General features: G+C 49.5%; 1 protein-coding gene across 1 annotated transcript in view; it reads left to right on the top strand.

Annotated features, from left to right (window-relative positions):
- The window catches only part of GLO1 (glyoxalase I), a 174,553-nt gene that overhangs the window by 18,424 nt on the left and 137,447 nt on the right, over positions 1–18,682 (top strand). Inside the window, exon 2 of the mRNA XM_069608757.1 lies at positions 11,752–11,834. Within this exon, the coding sequence (XP_069464858.1) occupies positions 11,752–11,834 (83 nt within the window). The remainder of the gene's footprint in view (positions 1–11,751; positions 11,835–18,682) is intronic.

Raw genomic sequence — 18,682 nt, forward strand, 5'->3', positions numbered from 1 at the left:
TTCAGTTCTATTGGCTGTCTCAATGATGTTTTAAGTTGCGCCTGATGTTGTCCGAGGTGTTGCGCCCGGGAATGAAACCCGTTTGGTCTGGGTGAATGAGGTCTGGGAGGAGCCCGGCGAGCCTGCGTGCCAGTAACTTCGAGAAGATTTTGGGGTCTACTCTACATTCAGTAGAGCAATTGGGCAGAATGACGCGTAGAGTTCTAGGTTCGCGCCTGATTTTTCTAGGTTTGCGCCTGGTTTTTCTAGGTGTTTTTTCTAGGTTTGCGCCTGGTTTTGGAATCAGAACTGTGACCGATTCCTCCATGGAGGGGGTGGTGGAGCCAGTTTCGAGGAAGGAGTTGAAAAGTGAAGCTAGGTGGGGGGGCCAGGATGTGGTCGTATTTCTTGTAAAATGGCGCGGGCAGCCCATCTGTGCCAGGAGCAGTGTTTTTCATGGAGCGGATCACTTCCGACACCACCTCCGAGGATATAGGGTCTTCCAGAGTGTCCATCTGTGGGTGCCGCGGTGGCCTTGGGATCGTGCTCAGGTAGGCGGCGTGTGCTGACGCTTCCGTAGGGTTCCATGACATTACCTTCCTATGGTGCTCGGTCATGATTATCATCTTTTCGGCCTCGGAGCAGCGTGGGGGTCCCGCCTTGGTCCTGTAGGAATGTGTTGTTGTTCCTGGTGTGTATTTTCTTTATGTACGAGTAGGTGGTTGGCTTTGTTGCTGTTCAAGTAATAGTAATGCTTCGTGTATGTCAACGCTCGGGCTGTAAGGTCTGCCAGGTGCATTTCCAGGGCTACTTTAGCTTTGCGTAGCTCATTCCATGACCTTGTTGATTGGCGTTTGTGGTTTGCCTCTTTATGTGCTACCTCCGTTTCCAATTCTTCTGATTTTAGCTGGTGCCAGTGCCTGTGTGCTGCTGAACAGTTCATGGCGAGCCCTGGGATCACTGGCTTCATGGCATCCCACACCATAGCCTCTGTAGGCCCTTTCCCCACGTTCTCGTGAAGTAGTTAGTGAGGGCTTCCGACAACTCCTGGCTGTCTGCAATGTCCGTGAGGAGATGGTCCTGCAGTTCCCAGGCTCTATGTCGCGGTGTTGGTAGGCCTTCCTTCTGGAGCTGCGCTATGACACGGGCGTGGTCGGAGATCACTCTCAGGCCGATGTGGATGTTCACGATGCTTGGGAACAGCGAGCTTGAGATGAGTAGAAGGTCTATCCTGGAGAGACCCCTGTGGACTGTTAGGCAGAATCCTGTGCAGTTCCCTTAGGGAGCACTACAGAAAATTAAGACTACAGGTATGGGCGATAAATCCCCTTTGGTATCAGTCTGTACCACAAAGATTTAGTTGGTAGCTGTGGCTAAGCAGTCAGACTTATCTCAAGAGGGAGATGAGCAGTATTCATGGTTTACACAATAGGGCTATAATACTAGGGTGCAAGGAAACAATGACCGAAGCTTTAAAAAGAATATATATATATTTATTACACACTTACAGTTCAACACATTAATCACAGTTATAAAAGCAAGTTAAAATCAGTCAAGAAAAGTATACACAACTCCCTAGTTAAATTGTAGACAAGTTTGAGCAAGAGTGAAAACTGAGCAAAACGGCACAGTGAAAACCAAACACAAATGGCACTCTATCAATTTCTCAAATTGGAGGGAAAACACAAGTTATACAGAAATATCTTCTTACAAACCCTAGCAACACTTCCCATAAGTTTAACAAGTTTAGGCACGGCAGCACTTTAGTTTGTATAATACTTAAATGAAAACCGAGTAAAATGGCACTTCACAAGTTTTAAAAGTGGGAAGAAGGTGGTTATAAGAAGTGGGTGCACCAACACAGTTGTTGAGAAGCCATCTAGAGAAGGCAGTTCTAGGCCTTTGCCAGAGTCAGTGGTATAGGTTACAGGGCAAAGGGCTCGGGAGTAATATGTTCTTGTAGCTGCAGTCAAGTCTCTGTTAAACGATTCGAAAAGGTGGATGCAGAAGGTGAAAGACAGTGTTAGGAGATAGGGGCGGCCAACCCAACAGGTAGGTGAAGGATTTAAAACGCCTTTAGGGCTACCAGCGAAAAAGGGCGGCCTGGTGGAACAAAGTACCTTAAAATGAAGAAGAGGCTCCTGCGGTGGCGGTTTTTCCTGGCAGTTCCTGCAGTTCGGGAGATCCAGCAGAGGAAGGTTCAAGTTACTGCACTGCCCAGGGATGAAACCATCCGTGGTGCAGCTCAACAAATAAAAGGTATGCTCCTTTTAAATCGCGGTCCGGGTGGACGGGTGCCTGGCTATCCGGTCTCTGAGTATAGGGCACTGGTGATTCGTCCAAGGCAGGTCCAGGAAGGTGATTGGCAAACTGATTGGCCCCACCAGCTCAAGGGAAGAAGGCTCTTGCAGATGAAGATCTTCTCTAGTCGTGTGGAGAAAAGTGGTGAGACGGTGCAGCAGGGCTTCACCGGTGGTTCAGTTGTTGCAGATGTCTTTGGCTTCTCTCCTCTTGGGCTTCTTAGTTCCAGTGGCAACGTCTTGCTCTTCCAGCCCTCAGGACCCTGCTTTTATGTGAAAAGATCCCCATTCATACAACCTAGCTGTCACGCCCCCCCCCCCCACAGTGGAGTGGTCATCCTGGCGGGAGACCCTCCAGCCGCCTATCAGAGCAGAGTGCGACATGGGTTGCTGAGGCAACCAAGTCTAGGGGTCCTACTTCTCCCTCCCACACAATGGCTCCACCCCAGACTCGGTGGCGTCGAAAGGGGGGCTTCTTGGTAGAAGCCCACCAAAAGGACGAACAAAGGATCCCCGACCTGGGTTAGGAGTTCAGAGAGAGACACGAGAAAGGATTTATATAAAAGTTCTGGCAAATAAAACCTAAAGTTAATATGAAAATAAACCGGCGGTATGTTAGAGGCTGTCGGTAAATGTGGTAGCCTCGAACAATGGGAAAATCCCATAGGGAAATATTTGTGGTCGAATATTTTTGGTAGTAACCACTGCCACCAGCCAGAAACTTTTGAGAGAGGGACTGTACGGTACCCTCTCGAAAATGAACATAAGGGAAAAACTTTTAACCCTTTCCAGTACCTCCATAGTAAGATGGGTTGTAATGGTTTTCTTCATAAAGATTGACTAGTACAGTCAATGGGGACTTTACATGCCCTGGGAGACGGTAGTCAGTCCTAGGGTATGGAGTCTGTTTGGGGGTCGCTACGACACCCCTGTGTCACTGCACGGAGGGTGCTGTGTAACACATGTGGATAAAGATGGTTCCTATGGGGGTGAGAAACTCCATAGACATTAAACACAAAAAATAGCCTAGAACACACATAGCAAATAAGCCTAAAAGTGGGAAAAAGAAACCAACCCTTAAAATCCAGCAAAGCTGCTGGCGGACTCTATAGGTAAGGGAACTTAGCCATAGAATGAGATTTCTCCCTAACATGGACATGCAAAAAGAAAGTGTAGTCACAAGTCTTGTCGTTCACCAGCCTCCAGGCGTCGTTTGTCTCCGTCTCTCTTAGGAATTTCGCGAACCCCAGTGCCTTCGTGAAGTCTGTTCCAGTGGGCGGCAAGGTCTTGTCGATGGTTTGGTCCGGAGTGAGGTTGAAGTCCCCTCCGATCAGTAGTTTGCCTTTGGCAAAGGACAATATTACTGGGAGGATCCTACGTAGGAAGCGCTCCTGGGCTTCGTTTCAGCAGTAGATTGCTATGATGGTTATTGGGAGCTCGACCAGTAGGCCTTTAATCATTAGGAACCTGCCCCGTGACCTTTGTCAGTGCCGCTGATTGACTGAGCAGGACTGCCACCCCTCCCTTCTTCTTGCCAGAGGATGCGCAGTTTCTTTTAGGGAACCTTTGGTATTTGACTCCCTGTTCGTCCGCGGCTAAAAAATTGGTTTCTTGTAGAAAGACTACATTCGTCTCTAGCTGGGTCAGGCGGTGTTCCACGGACTTCCGTTTCCTGCGGGAGTTGAGGCCCTGGACCTTCCAGGTGATCATGGTCCGATTCTTAATGGATGACCCCATTTCGGTGTGGGCGGTTTGCAGCTAGTGAGCACCATCATGCTCCGCTTATTGCCGGCCTGTGCGGGTGGCTGCCAGGTGAGCTGGGACCTGTGTTGGGGGTTTGTCCCCAAAGGTGGCCCTCCCTCTATCTCCCCACCCTTCAAACAAAACTTGATCAACTGGGCCAGCCTTCGACCAAGGGGGGCTCCGGCTGGCCCATCGCAATCCTTTGAGGATGAGACCCTTGGACCTCTATTTCGTGGCGGTGAGAGCTGTATGTGAGGTTGAGGTCTTGTTTTACTTAAAGAATTTGGTGCGTGTCCAGTGTTAGTGGCTGGTTTTTCGTGATGCTTGTCGGTTCTGGGGGAGCCTGGGTGTCCGTGTCTGTTAGGGAGAATTCTCTGTAAGGCTAATTTCCCAAACCTAGTAAGTCCCCCAGCAGCCTTGCTGGATTATTGGGGTTTATTTTTTTCTCTCCTGCTAAGAGTGAGATTCTTTTGCTCCCACTCTTAGACATGATTTGAGGTGTTCCTTTAACTTTCCATGTGTTTTATGGGCTATGGAGTCTATTACTCCATAGGGTCTCATGTGTTTTTTTTGATGTGGGTTACACAGCACCCTCTGTGCCGTAACCCAGGGGTGTCGTAGCGACCCCCCCCCCCCTCCCCCCAACATAGACTCCATACCCTGGGACTGACTACTGTCTCCCAGGGCATGTAAAGTCAACATTGGCTTTGCTAGTCCCAAAGTACAAACCATCATATTGTGGACATACTGGTCGGGGCAATTTGATTGCCCCGGGGTCTGTTGTTCGAGGGGGCACGTCTCCGCCCCCCCCCCCCCCGATCGAGTTTTGGCTGGTGGCAGTGGATACTACTTTTTATATTTGACCGCAAATATATCTCTGAGATTTTTCCATTGTTCGAGGCTAGCAACTTTAATTATTTAATTCGTATAGCCTCGAATATACCGCCGGTTTATTTAATATTCGCCGGTCGGTATTTTTTGCCAGAACTCGATTCTGAAATGGCGTTTGTGTTCTCTTCTGTGACTCCAACCCAAGTCGAGCCCTTTGTTCCACTTTTTGGCGGGTTTCTCCACAGAAGTCTCCAAAAGTGGTGCCACTCTGTCTGGGTACCACAGGGGGTGTGGGAGGGGGTTTAGTCACCCTGGACTGAGTTACCTTGGTAACTCAAGTCACACTCTTGTGTGATTGGCCACCACTTAGCATGTTTGACAGCTAGGCTGAGTGAATGGGGGTGTGCTGCATAAAAGCAGGGCTTTGGGGACTGGAACTTCAGAAGTCGCCACAGGACCTAAGAATCCGAGGAGGGAGAAGCTGAGCCGGCCTGCAACGAAGACACCACCGGTGGAGCCCTGCTGAACAGTCTCACCACTTTTCCCCATCTCCATCCCAGAGAGTCTTCTTCCTTCGACTGGTGGGGATAACCAGTCTACCTTCTTTTCGCCTTCCTGGAGCATCTCGTGGCCGCCTTGCCTTTGCCAAGCACCCCGGCAACCGGGATACCACATTTTCACCACTACCGCGAACCGAAAGGGTCGTACCTTTGTACCGGAGAACTCCGCGGCTGGTTTTTTCCCTGGCAGTGCAACGACCTTCATCTTTCCTCCACAACAAGATCTTCTCTTCCTCTGGACGTTGCTGCGACTTGCACCCGCTGCCAGGAACAACTGCCCCCAGCTGGAGGATCCTCCCCATATAAGGTACCGTGTTCCACCTGGCTTCCCTTGCAACCGATTTAACAGGGTGTATTAAATCCTCGTCTCTCAAACCTGGGTTAGCCTGGGACACCTTAGCTAACTTTTCTGAACTGAACTAAACCTTTTTCTACCTCCACAAACTTCGAAGACTCTGTGTAACTGTCTGATCTTGGGCATCTTCCGCCTGGCTCCCTGGAAAGTGGGCCCGGCACCTAAACTTCCTTGCTCACCAGTAGACACTGCCTTCCTAACGTGCTGTGGTTCTTTAAAAAGTGTTTAGTGTGTATGCTTCCATAATTCTGCTTTTCCCTCCCTTTTTGTTTAACTTGTTGGAGTGCCATCGAACGTTAAGCGCTCACCTCTGTCTGGAAATAAGTGGTGTTAACTAAGACTTGTCCAACAAGTAATCAGGGATGTGCATATGATAATAGTGATGGTGTTTTGAACTTATCTTACCAATTTGGTGCCAGTGTGAAGTGTGTGTTAAATAAATAATTATATACTTTTACAAGCTCTGATCAGTGTTTGCTTGTGCTACTGTATTTCTGTACCTATTTTGTATGCTCTGTATACTGCCCAACTCTTCTTGAGGGAGGTCTGACTGCTCAGCCACAGCTACCAAGTGAATCTGTGTGGTACAGACTGCTACCAAGTGGGTTTACTGCCAAACACCTGTAGTCTTAAATCTTTTGCAGTGGTCCCAGAGGGAACTGCACAGGTTTCTGCCTAACAGTGTCGCCCCACCTTAGCCGTCGTTGCTTGGGCGCTTGGCTTTGAGTGGGGGTCCCCTGATTCTTTGACAGCGCCTCTCCACCCGGGACCAGGACCGGTTCGAGTTCCGCCGGTCTTCTTGGTCTGAGGGCGCTTCCTCGTTGTTGGTTTCTCCCCCTGCTGCCGGGTTCAGTAGTTCTTCGGCCTCATGTAGTTTGCGAATGTGGCGGATGCTCCCATTCCAGGGGAAAATCGGGGCCGTGGGGAAGCCCCAATGGTATGTTACGCCCTTTTCCCTCAGTCATTCCGTCACTGGTTTCAGTGCTTTCCTTTTCAGGAGTGTGGTGGCGGCGAAATCTTGGTAAAGGGAGATTGAGGCGTCCCTAAACTGTATTCGCGGAGAGCTCCTACCCTCCAGCATGATCTCTTCCTTGATCTTGAAGTAGTGTACTCTTGCTAGGACGTCCGGCGGGCCAGAGGCGTTGGATTTAACTCTAGTTCTGTGGACCCTGTCGAGCACCAGTGGAGGGAGGGGGAGGAGGGGGAGTCCGGCAGGGTGATTATGAAGCAGAAAAGATCGCTCACATAATGCTCGAGGTCCGCCTCTGGAATGGATGTGGGGAATCTCTCTCAGGCGAATGTTGTTGCAGCGGGAGCTGTTCTCGGAGTCGTCGTGCTGGAGTTAGAGTGCTTCACAGCGGGCTCCAAGTGCGCTCAGCTTGTCTGCCCCCTTCTCAATTTCGTAGATGTGCTCGCACAGGGTGGTTTCCGCCTCCATTGTTCTTGTCTCTAGTTCCCCTACTCTTGTTTTGAGAGCTGTGATGGTGCTTATTTTCCTCCTTGGTGCCCTTCTGAAATTTGGTCAATGCTGCTAGGAGGTCCTGGCGGTCATACTTTGACCGCCCGAGTCGGGCCTTCCTGGGGTGGTTCTGCATGCATGCTCCCAGTGTTGGTTTCCCCTGGTTCTAGGCGGCCCTCCCTCCCCCCCCCCCCCCCTTTCCTGGATCTGTCTGTTGCAGGGGTAGATAGAGTAGCTATGTCTGCATGCTTCGCTGGTTTTTTCGACATGATGGGTGTCTGTCCGAGTCTCCGGCTGAGGTGTAATGTGCTGAGGTGCCTCTGGGGGTGCGTGACTCGCTTATGCCTGACCGGCTTTTGGTCCGGTGATGGGTGTTGGTGCGAGGGGTCGGGGCCCTCCATGGTCTCTTGGCCAGGTGGTAGTGTGATTCAGCTCCTGGTCCTGTGGGGGGCCCTCCGGGAGGATTGTTGACTGGGAGGTTCCGTGGCCCTGCTTCTGGGACTGGCTGTGGGGGGCGGCCAGGGGTTTTCTGGTGGTTGGGGGTGGATGGATGCTCTGGGTGTTAGGGTGCTGGTGGTGGTCCCAACCACCGGGGGTGTGAGGGTGCTTTGCTGCGGTGCAAATTGTTACGGTTGGTGGCTTTGTTCTGGCGGTAACTCCTCACCCCCAATGGTCTGTCGTGTGGTGGTCCGAGCCCCTGCTGAGATAGGGGGCCGTGCTTAGGGATGGTTTTAGAGCTTGCTTGGGCTCTGGTTCGGCGGTCTGTGTCGGGATGAGGGCTAGGGGCAGTCGCGGTGGGCTGCCTCGCGGCTCATATGCGGTTATTATGTGGCGGGGCTTCTGGGGCCCCTGTTGTGCTCAGTGGATTCAGAGTTGTTGCTCCCCTTGGGGAGGGAGTTTTGTGGTGGGATCTGGCTCCGGACCAGCGTAGCTGGGAGGAAGGGGGTCCAGGGCCGCTCTCACCCCCACGATGTTGTGCCTCCCCGCAGAGTTCACAGCGTTGTTGCCAATCCACCGGGCTGTGCTGTGGCTGACTGTTGCTGGCCGCTGGTTGCTGTAGGTCTGTGTTGGCCTGGGAGCTGTGCTGTGTCGGGGGTTTGAGCTGCTACTGCTGGCCAGGAGCGGGGCTTGCCGGGTCTGACTCCTTGGTGGCTTTGTTGAGTTGGTGGGCTGTGCTGCGGGGGAGCCTCCGGGCTTGCTAGGCACTGGGTGTCAGAAGGAGTCCCGCTTTATGGTAGTGCCTGGAGAGGGCGATGCTGGTTTAGGCTTCCATCGCGTCTGCACCCCCCGGGGGGGCTCAGGTTCGTGGTCGCCCGCCCATCACTATCCCGGGGGAGTGCATACCATTAGTGCTGGCAATGCTCCGACGTACCTGATTAAGGCTGGTTTTCGTATATTTGTTGGGTGATTTGTCCCAACCATCCAGTGACCAGAAGCACTGCTCGCACACAGCGTTCTAGCTGGGGTGGCGACTCTCCCCACATTCCCAGTGTATTATCAGATAGTTGCGGCTCGCGTTCCCGCTGGGCGTTGGGTAGAACACAGGTTTCTCGTGCCTCTTGCTACAGCTTAAAGAATTCTTATTATCGCGCCCTGATACCTTCGGGTCTGGCGTGCGCTACAAATAAACAAACCAAATTCTTTGAAAGTTATCTGTCCCTTTTCCAGCCTCTTCCGGTAGCCCGCTATGTAGGTATGCATACAGATTCCTTCCGACTGTGCCTGGCAAAGTCCAATACTCGCATTGAGGAGTGTTCTGGCCGGGACTGCAAGACCATAGGTCCAGGTGGAGACTCCGGGCTATACCTGTGGTGTATTAAGGTGAGGCAATGAAAATTACGGCCCTCTGTGGGCTCACAAAGCAGTTTGTTGCGATGAGATCACTGGCCCCTGCGCCTGTGGACTTACAGCAGCATGCTTCCCTGGGTTGCCTTCTGATGCTGCCAGTATCCCTGCTCTGTGAGGCCCAGAGAGTTCACTGAGGACACTGTACTCCTTATAGTTATAGTCTGTGGGTGGAAGCGAAGCGTGGAGAGCTGCTGCGTATGATGGGGGGCCTCTGATTAATTATCCACCACTGAGGGATGTTGGAGAGAGGGGGGACCCCTGCTGTCTGTTGCCGATCCAGGGGTGGGCTGTTGTGCGTGAGGGTGGAGGTGGTGGGCCCCTCGTTATGGGAGCAGCTCTCACTGCTTTGGGAGCTCCGTGTTGTGTGGTTGTGGCTTCTTCTATGGAGCAGGCTCACACGCAGGTAGGCAAAGTGCATGCCCCTAGTTCTGATCCAGGGCAGCCACAGCAGAGGAAGTTAACCGGCGGCTCCATGCTCGATCGCCCCGGAGGAGGGGGTGTGGCCGTGCACCGAAGAGAGGGGGCACCACTGCGGGGTTGCTTTGTGCACCCCAGTATACTGCGCGCACTCCCCCAGGGGCGAGGCAGAGGCTTGCCCGCTCCTCACGGCGTGTGCCTTCCCTGCTTCAACCGGCTTCTTAACCAGTGTGCTGCCAACGTCGGGCGGGCGCTCCCACTCTGGCCCGATAGTTCACCAGGCGTTCTCTTCTCCAGGTGGGAGCTGGGCGTTGCTTGGAGATCGCCTCCTGTTTCAGCCTTCCCGGCCACAGGCCGCCATTACGGCCCTGCTGTGGCTACGTAGATCGGGATGATTGTGTATGCGCTCTGCCTTACAAACATAACTTTAGAAAAAAAAAACTTGTGCTGGAGCCATGCGGGTAGCATTTGATCCCCCTCCTGTTGTGTGCATCGGGGTTGTCCTTGCTGTTGGCCATGAAACACGTGGTCACCATTCGACATTCCTCGCGTATTGTGGCATTACCCCTAGGGATAACCTCAGTGCAGGCTGCCAGGGGTAGGGGGATCCAGCTTCTATGTGCATGTGCTCAGCTAGTGTGCTGTCCGACAGTAGGAGGGTGCCTTGTGTGTCCCTGAGCCCCCCACAGGGAAACTGTGTGTCGTTTCCCGATGTCCTGTCTTGTTGCCCGACTTATATTGCATACATATTGTCCTGGACACTGCTGCTATCCTGAGCGCGGGAGTCGGGCTGCGATTCCGTATTCTTGCATCGTTAAACTTGTTTCCTCCCTGCTCTTGTACCTGGTAACCTAGTCCCTGGGATAAAGAAATGATAGTGCAGACCATATTTTTGTTTCGTGGAAAAAATTATGGCCGTAGGCCTGTATTTTCTACAGAAAATAACACCACACAATAATCATAACAGCCAAAAAATAATCGCTTTTGGGCACCTCGTGTCCAGGGGTTATGGATGCCCAGCCTTCCCTTAGGCTAGTTTTTGTTACCCTGTGGCATCCCTTCCTGGACACGTGCCGCTGCCTACGACTTTTCTTCTACCGTGTACCGAAGAAAAGTACTTGGCGTTCCTGTTCCTGGTTCTTTCTTTTTCTTGTTGCTGGGTGGGTTGGGTGGCAAAACGTTTCCTTATCCCCCTTTTCCAGGCCCAGGGAGCTTACCCGAGTGAGGTGAGCTCCGAACCTGGTTGTGCCTCACTTGGATTTTGCTGGGGTACTTATACACCCTACCCCCTTTGTTGTGTTGCTGGGGGCCGGGCTTCCTCCTGCCCCCCTGCTGTTCTTTCGCACCTTGCCTTTCCTGTTTGGCGCGTTCCCTTGGAAACGCCAAGGGTGGGGGCGCCGCTTTGGCTGCCCCTCCCTCTGTTTCCCGCCGTTCGTCTCCTCCACCCCGCGCCTAACCCCCCCCAGGCCCTCCATCTTGTCGTACTTTGTATGACACGGGGCCTGGGGCATATGTCGGCGACCGCCCGGAGGTCCACTGTTCCCGTTGTGGCACGTTTATATTGCCCCCCCCTAGGTGTGTCCTTACTCCATAACAGAGTTCCACTTGGCATTTGTCCATTTTTGGGGTGGGGGGAGGTCCGACCGTGTATTATATGTCCCCTAATTTTGCCCGCGAGCACGGGCGTAGTAGAGATGAGTATGCCGTGCTAGTCCTTGATTGTCTGGTTAGTGTTCACACGATGGGGGCCACGGCCGACCTGACGGGTTATAGATGGATCTGTTTTTCGGATACGTCTTATCGGCTTCAACGTCGTGCTGTGTGGGAGTTCGCTGCAGAGATCCCGGTCACAAGTAGGCGCTCCATAGTAAACGGAGCGGCCACATCCCTCCACGCAGCCTGATGACTGGGTGTACCTGCGTTGCCATCCGCCTGTGTCGTGTGCGCAACAGCGCCCCTGAACATTTTATTTTTAATTTTTTTTCATTCTGGGTTAACTACATACCTCGGGAAAAGGTGACGTAAAGCAATTTTTGTACATGGCCAATAGAATGTTCTATATGTTGAAGGCGTTCTGTATGAGAATTTAAGCAGATAGTTGATAGATATTATTTAGTTTATTGCATGCGCAGTGAATTTATTTTCGGTATGAATTTTTCATGTATTCCATTCATTGAATTTAAAGGTACCCTTGTGGTGAAGATATTATCTTCTGTAACTAAATCTGTGAAGGTAATGGTAGTATTTCTTTCTTTTCAGGACTTCTTAATGCAGCAAACTATGCTGAGAATAAAAGATCCAAAGAAGTCTTTAGAATTTTACACTAAAGTTCTTGGAATGACGTAAGTAAAGGTTTTCTTATAGATTATTATTGATGCCTGTTTTAAGTGATCACTTGAATTGCGTAGATCACAAAAACAGAGCAGGTTTGTTTGATCTATCTGATCCAAGATGCCAGTAAAATAGTGCTGCATTAGTTTGCCTGCCTTCTGCTTCTCCTGCTAACTAGTTATCTATAGCCAAATTTGCCCTTATTTAATAGCGCACATTGTTTAGATCATTTTCATTTACATCACAACAGTTGAAAATTTACAATTTCCAAATCTTACTTCAACCAGCACAAAATAATACATTAAAACCAATCTGAAATATAAACCTTCTCCTTTCCATCTCACATTAATCCACAATTAAATGAATTGCTATTTGGCTATGCCATTTTAGACATAACATTGAGTCTCGATAACAAATGCATAAGTACATAAATGAACCCCAAAGAGTTTCCTTGAATCATTCTGGCCCAAAGGCCATCCCTTAAAACAAAGCATGGATACGGACAAGGCCTCCAACCCTCTCTGCAGCTCTCTGCTGCTCGAGGGCGGCCCAACACTCTGCCAAGCCGGTACAAGGTAAGGCTAACTCCCTCAATGCCCTCTTGATTCACGTCTCGGGTGCACCCACCTTTCTAGCATCTGCACGCTGCCACTGCTCAACAGCAGGAATGCACGACTACGGACCCGCACCATGCCTACTAACCCCATTAGCTATACCCTGTACCTGGCTTACCGCAACGCCAGGTTGGCCACAAGAACCCAACCGTCAGCAATCGGGTGCGCTGCCACCAACTGCTCCTTGAGCCCTAGGGTTGCCCCGCAGTCCTCCGCTGCGACACAACAGGTCTCTAAGAATCATACTAACAATCACTACCCCTCCAAGAACATCAACCCTGTATTTCAACCTCCGCCCCTCTGCTCCACTGTACCCACCTCTGCCACACTGGATTTTGTGCAATGTACTGATGCTCATATGCCTACCGGCCCTATTGTCTGCGCCCCCTTTGCAACATATAAAGCCCTCCTCCTAAGCTTAACATGTTTGTACACCAAAAGGGACAATATGAAGGACTGATCTAGTGTGGATGTAGCTTTCCTAAACCCCGCCTGACTTGGGGATAGGATCCTATTATCAAAACATCAAAACTCGAGCCTTAAAGTTAATACTTTAGAGTAGAGCTTAGAGTTGGAATCTATTCGGGATATTGGTCTATAGTTGGAGGGGACACTCGGGTCCCCCTTTTTTTAAATAATGGAATAATTTCCGGGCCTTGCCAACTCTTAGGGATCCTATTCCTCGCAAGAACTTCATAAAAAAGAATTGTAAGGAAAGGGACCCATATCCGAGGTTCCCACTTAAAGAAGTCTATTGGACAGAAATCCAATCCCGGAACCTTATTAGGTTTCTGGTGTGCTAATGCAAGTTCTGCCTCCACTTCAATGAACTTTAGGGCTCAAGCCCAGCAAAACCCAACTTTAACTCGCATACCTGCATAATTGGTCTGCTTCTGCAACCGGCCTGTGCCTACACCATCTGCATCAGAGAGCTAAAGTGAGAGATCCATAAATGTCAAAGAAGGCTGCACAGAGGATGTTTTAGACATTATGTTGGTTAGTTTTGAATACATCCTAAAGTAACATGTCATATTGCCTAGCATACTTCCTTCTTTTGCATTTGTTTTGTAAGTTGTAAAATAGCTCAACATTATATTCGCCTTAAAAGTGCGAAATTGTGTTTTTAAATTGGGTCACTTGAAGTTGTGGAATCTCCTGGTATCTTGTTGTGCAGCTAGTTTGATAATCGGTGCAAAAAAAGGATTGTAACTCAGGGTGGCGACCATACCAATGGCACCCTGTTTTGCCCACTCGCATGCCACCATTCTGAAATCTTTAAGCATTGGGATTATTACACACTATCCAACAGAACGCAAGAACCATTCCTCAAGCCAGGCACATTAGATTTAGGATGTTGTATTTCCATTTCAGCATCATCCACACTCTGCTCAGCTTCAGACGTGTGTACAGAGATGTTCAGTCTTCCTCATCCAGCTCAAGTGAATGTACTTATCGATGAATGGAGCTCTTGCATTGTAGAAGTTGGGTGTATCATTTCAGTTCATGGCATATTATTGGTGTGTGTGTTATGCTCACATGTAAAGGATACTGGGGTAATCAGCAGGTCAGATCATCAAGTTGCTTTATTCGGGTTTAGGTGAATCCGGTACATCAAGGAGATAGGAAGTACATCAAGACGGAGGGGAGCTCACTGGCTTTCACCACCCAGGCTACAGGAATACTAGCTGCCAGGGTGGAACATTCACTCAGACCCAAGCATTCCACACTCGCCCAGAACCTTCCATTCCTGACCTCTGTTAGGCAGTACCACCTGCAGTACCATTTGGGAGCACTACAGGCAATTAAGACTACAAGTGTAAGCACAATTTCACCTTTGGTAGAAGCCTGTTCTACACAGTAAAGTGGTAGCGATAGCTAAGCAGCCAGACTTATCTCAAGAGTAAAGTAAGCAGTATCAAGAGTTACACAAAGGACAGCAATTACTAAGGTTCAAACCAACACTGACCCAAGGTTTCTTGGTAAAAGAATATACATTTATTTATTCAGTCAGTTTGAAAACATTACACTAGCATAAGCAGCTCAATATAAGCAGCTCAATATCACACACTAATACACCACAAAAATACAACCGTTAAGTAAATGAACAAGTTTAGCTCCCCTGAAGTGGGAAAAAAATGGCACTTCAGATACTTAATAAAGGGGTAAAAAGACGAGGGTGTAAGAATAGACAGCCCAAATACATTCATAGGGAGGGCAAAGGGTTTCAGTTAACTACCACCAGCAATTCTTCTCATAGGCCTGGGCCAAAGTCAATGGTCTTTGTATAGGATTGCCCATTTCTGGTAGTAACGGTTAAGTCTTTGCTACAGAGTTTAGAAGAATTTGGCTAGGCGAAGGTTTGACAAATGTTTAGGGAAGGACAAGCCTCCGAAGTTGAGGTTGGTTTCACGCACTTTCTCGATGGCCGAAGATTTCCAGACCTTGTTTGTACAGTACCTTGTTAATGAAGAAGAGTTGTAGCTGAGGCAGTTGTTCCTGCAGTTCGAGCAGATCTCGCTGTTTCTGGGCTTCAGTTGTGGGGACAAGGACGACGTCTTGGGGTCCTGCACTGCTCAGGGATGATGCCAAAAGCTTTAACAAGATGTCGGTTTAAGGTGTGAGTGCCTTAAAGTCCACAAGCTGGTTTCCTTCCCTCTGGCTATCCGGTTTTCAACAGCACTCTGATGAAAATTCAACCAGATGGGGACGGTGTCCAGGTGGCTTGTGAGTTGGTTGTTCCACCAAACTCGAGGAAAGAAGTTAACCTTGAAGGTCTTCTCTGTCGATGGAGTTTCAGGCAATTTTCACCTGCAGCAGGGCTTCACCGGTCGTCCAGGAGTTGCAGCAGTCCTCTTCCTTCAGCTCGTCTTTGTTTCTTTCGTTCCAGTGGTAGACTCTGCTTTCCAATTCCCAGAGACCTGTTTTTAAATGGTTTTCCCTCATTCATTCCAGCCTGGCTGTCCTTGCTGGCCAATCACACCAGAGTGCATTTGGGTCTCCTAGGAGACTAAGCACAGGTAGTTTCGGGCACCTCCCTCACATCCTGTCCACCCCAGACACTCAGGCGCCAGAGGAGGGCTTCAGCACTGAAGCCCACCAAAGGCCAACGAACAAAGGGACCAAACCTGGTTTGGCACGCAGAGACAAACACAAGGGCTTTTCCTAAAGGAAATGGTGAAAAAAAGATGACCCGAGTCTGTTTTTACAGATAGGTCTGCGGCGCCATATTGTGAAACCTGGCTGACCCGATTTTTAGCTACCGTTGTTAGCGGTCGGGAAAAATCATGGTCGTTTGATCTAAACCACTGCCGCCATGCATTTGAAGTAGGAAAGGGTAACATTTGACGTGAGTGTTTTGACTCGGGGGTGGGGGAGATGGCAACCCCTCCTGCACTCTATAGGAAGATATTGGCCGTCATTACGAGTTTGGTGGTAGCCATACCGCTATTGGCGGCATGGCTGCTGCCAAAATCGGGTCCGGGTTCCCAGAATGGGGAATTACCGGGCCATTCAGAGTTTGCAGGGCCGGTAATTCCTCCCTCCAGGAATCCGGGCCCGGACCTTCCCCATTCCCATTCAGCCCCCATAGGGCTGGATGGGAGAGGGAGCAAACAACGGGCCGATTACGAGCGGCCCGTTGTTTGCTCCCTCCACCCCTCGCGGGACCCGCTCTGCACGTCTGGTAAAACCAGAGCGGGTCCCTTGAGGGGACCTCGTAATCGGGCGGTACGGGGTTGACGGCGCCGGCACATTTACCGGCGCCGTTAACCCCTTACCGCCTGACTTATGAGGCCCATTGTGTGCTGGGTCAGTAAATTTAAAGAGACTAGTACAGTCAATTTAACTTTACATGCTCTGGGAGACGTAGTCGGTCCCAGAGTAGGTATTTAAACCTTGGGGAGTCTGAAAGACATCCCTGTGCCACTGCACTGAAGGTGCTGTGTGACACACAGAAAAAGATGCCTATGGAGTTGTTTTTAAAACACAATAACCAAAGAACACAAAAGTAAAACGCACACCAAAATGCATGGAAGAGTGGGGAAAAAAAGCTCACACTATTCCCAGGTAAAAAAATCAAATCCTAGAAATCCAGCAAAGTTGCTGGGGAGTCTCAAAAGATGAGGGAAATTAGCACATTTTGAGAATTCGCCCTTACAACCTCATGCATTCAGGGGAAAGGATGCAAGGAGGGAAACCAGTGATAGGGGAACCAGTCATAACACACCTCCCTTACTGTCCCACAAGCTCATCATCACAGCACACCAAGACGACAAACAACCAACCCATTCCATGGGCTAAGAGTGGCTATCCAAACAAGCATATCTAACACACTGGCAAACCATCTTGACCACACCGAACACCTTTTGCCCACTGCTGCCACCGGAGAGCCTCAAACCTTCCACATTTGAGCACTGCCTGCCCCACATGGGCCACCAAACCACACAACCAGACAACCATAACATATCCAAAACCCCTTCTATTCACAACTGCCACTCGTGGATCTTGGGACTGCTACCCCCAAGCGCATGCTGTCCCTACATACACCGGCACATGGTCCTGCACAAAGTAAGGACTTGGCTAACCTTTACATATGGCCATTCCAAAAGATCTGACAAAGAACAACCAGGTGTGGTTCACAAACAGTCACAAACCCACACAGTCACAAATGCACTACAAACACACACTGGCAACAGCCTCCGGTCATAAAAACCCTCACCAAGCCCAGTTTATTGGCCATACAAACTGGGCCATCAGACGCCCAATTCTTCCTGAGGAAGTATCCAACACCTCAACACAAACGCATGAACCTCCGGCAGCCAGATGGAAAGGAAATAAAAAAATAATTCTCATGAAAACGCCAAGTGTTTATTTGGCCTTCTCAAAGTGAAAAAAAAAAAGGAAAAACAATGGATAAGCTAATTACATGGCAGGGCTACATTCTCGCCCAAATCACCAGGGGACCTTACCCTAAAAATAGCCTCCACCTGCGAGACAGGCTCTAGCCATCTCGGTTCCGAAATGTCTCCCTCCAGATCAACTTACACCGCACCTGGATATTTAATCCCACACCTGGGAGACATTCCATCTAGAAAACCTGTGCAAGTCTTTTCCCACTGGACACGGTAAAGCACTAACAAACTGGATGTGTAGGTGTCCCAGACCACACCAATGCAACAAACGGAATGCGGACAGGGCCCTGGCCCACACCTCTTAACTCCCACCATACTCCAAATCAGCAGGCCACCCATTCTACTCCATGAATCGGACCATCAAGGAGTGCCCATACAATCCAGAACTTTCATACGGGAACCTTGGGGAAAACTGTACTTAGTGCAACATTTCCCTTTCCAGCTAAATGATATAAAGGCCACTATGTATAACTTCAAAAGTTTAAACATGTCATGAATTTATGAGCTAAGACACAGCATACGTTTTCTAATTCAACACTGCAGTAACATCAAAACATTTTGTTGTGCTATTCTCATAAAACATCGGGACCATAGTATTCCCGTAGGCAACGACCTAACACCTGCAAATCTTCAAACTGTTATAATATGTCTTGCACATAACAATTCAACTTCACACTAATGGTCACACTCCACGTTCACATTGCAGGAACGTTCAAAAGTGATGCATGAACATTTTTCATTTTTTTCAGCAAATAGGTTTTGTGCTGCACGAAGTCCAACCCTGAGCAGTATTTCAAGCCATAACTGTTCCTCAAACTTTAAAAACTTAACAGTTCAAAAACATATGTCACCATATGAAGGTTGCTCTGAATTTCTCTTAATGATGACAGCCATGCTTGCCACCATGATGTCGGCGCTTCCCAAAACTGTTGTACCTAGTGTTGGGCAACGTTTGTATGCAGTACCCTTTGGGACCACTACACATAACTAGGACTACAGGTGTAAGCAAAACCAACCTTTGGTATAAGTCTGTACTACACCGTTTTGGTAATGGAGCTGAGCAGCCAGGCTCATCTCAAGAGTGGAATGTGAGCAGTAATGATTGTTACACACAGGTCTACAATCACAAGTGTTCAAGTAAACTCTTCCACTCAAGGTTTCTTTGATAAGTATTTATCTGTCAGTTATATAACATAAGAAAGAGGCAATGTAATCACACACAAATATACTTCAATACTATTTCAGAATACGTTTCAAGAGGAGTAAAAGGCAAAGATTATTCGAACATGAAAGGTTATAATTATTCTTAGACAGTGCAAATATTTAGAGTTCACC

This window comes from Ambystoma mexicanum, chromosome 4q (assembly GCF_040938575.1).
Source record: "Ambystoma mexicanum isolate Mex_15411 chromosome 4q, UKY_AmexF1_1, whole genome shotgun sequence".
Lineage (NCBI taxonomy): Eukaryota > Metazoa > Chordata > Amphibia > Caudata > Ambystomatidae > Ambystoma > Ambystoma mexicanum.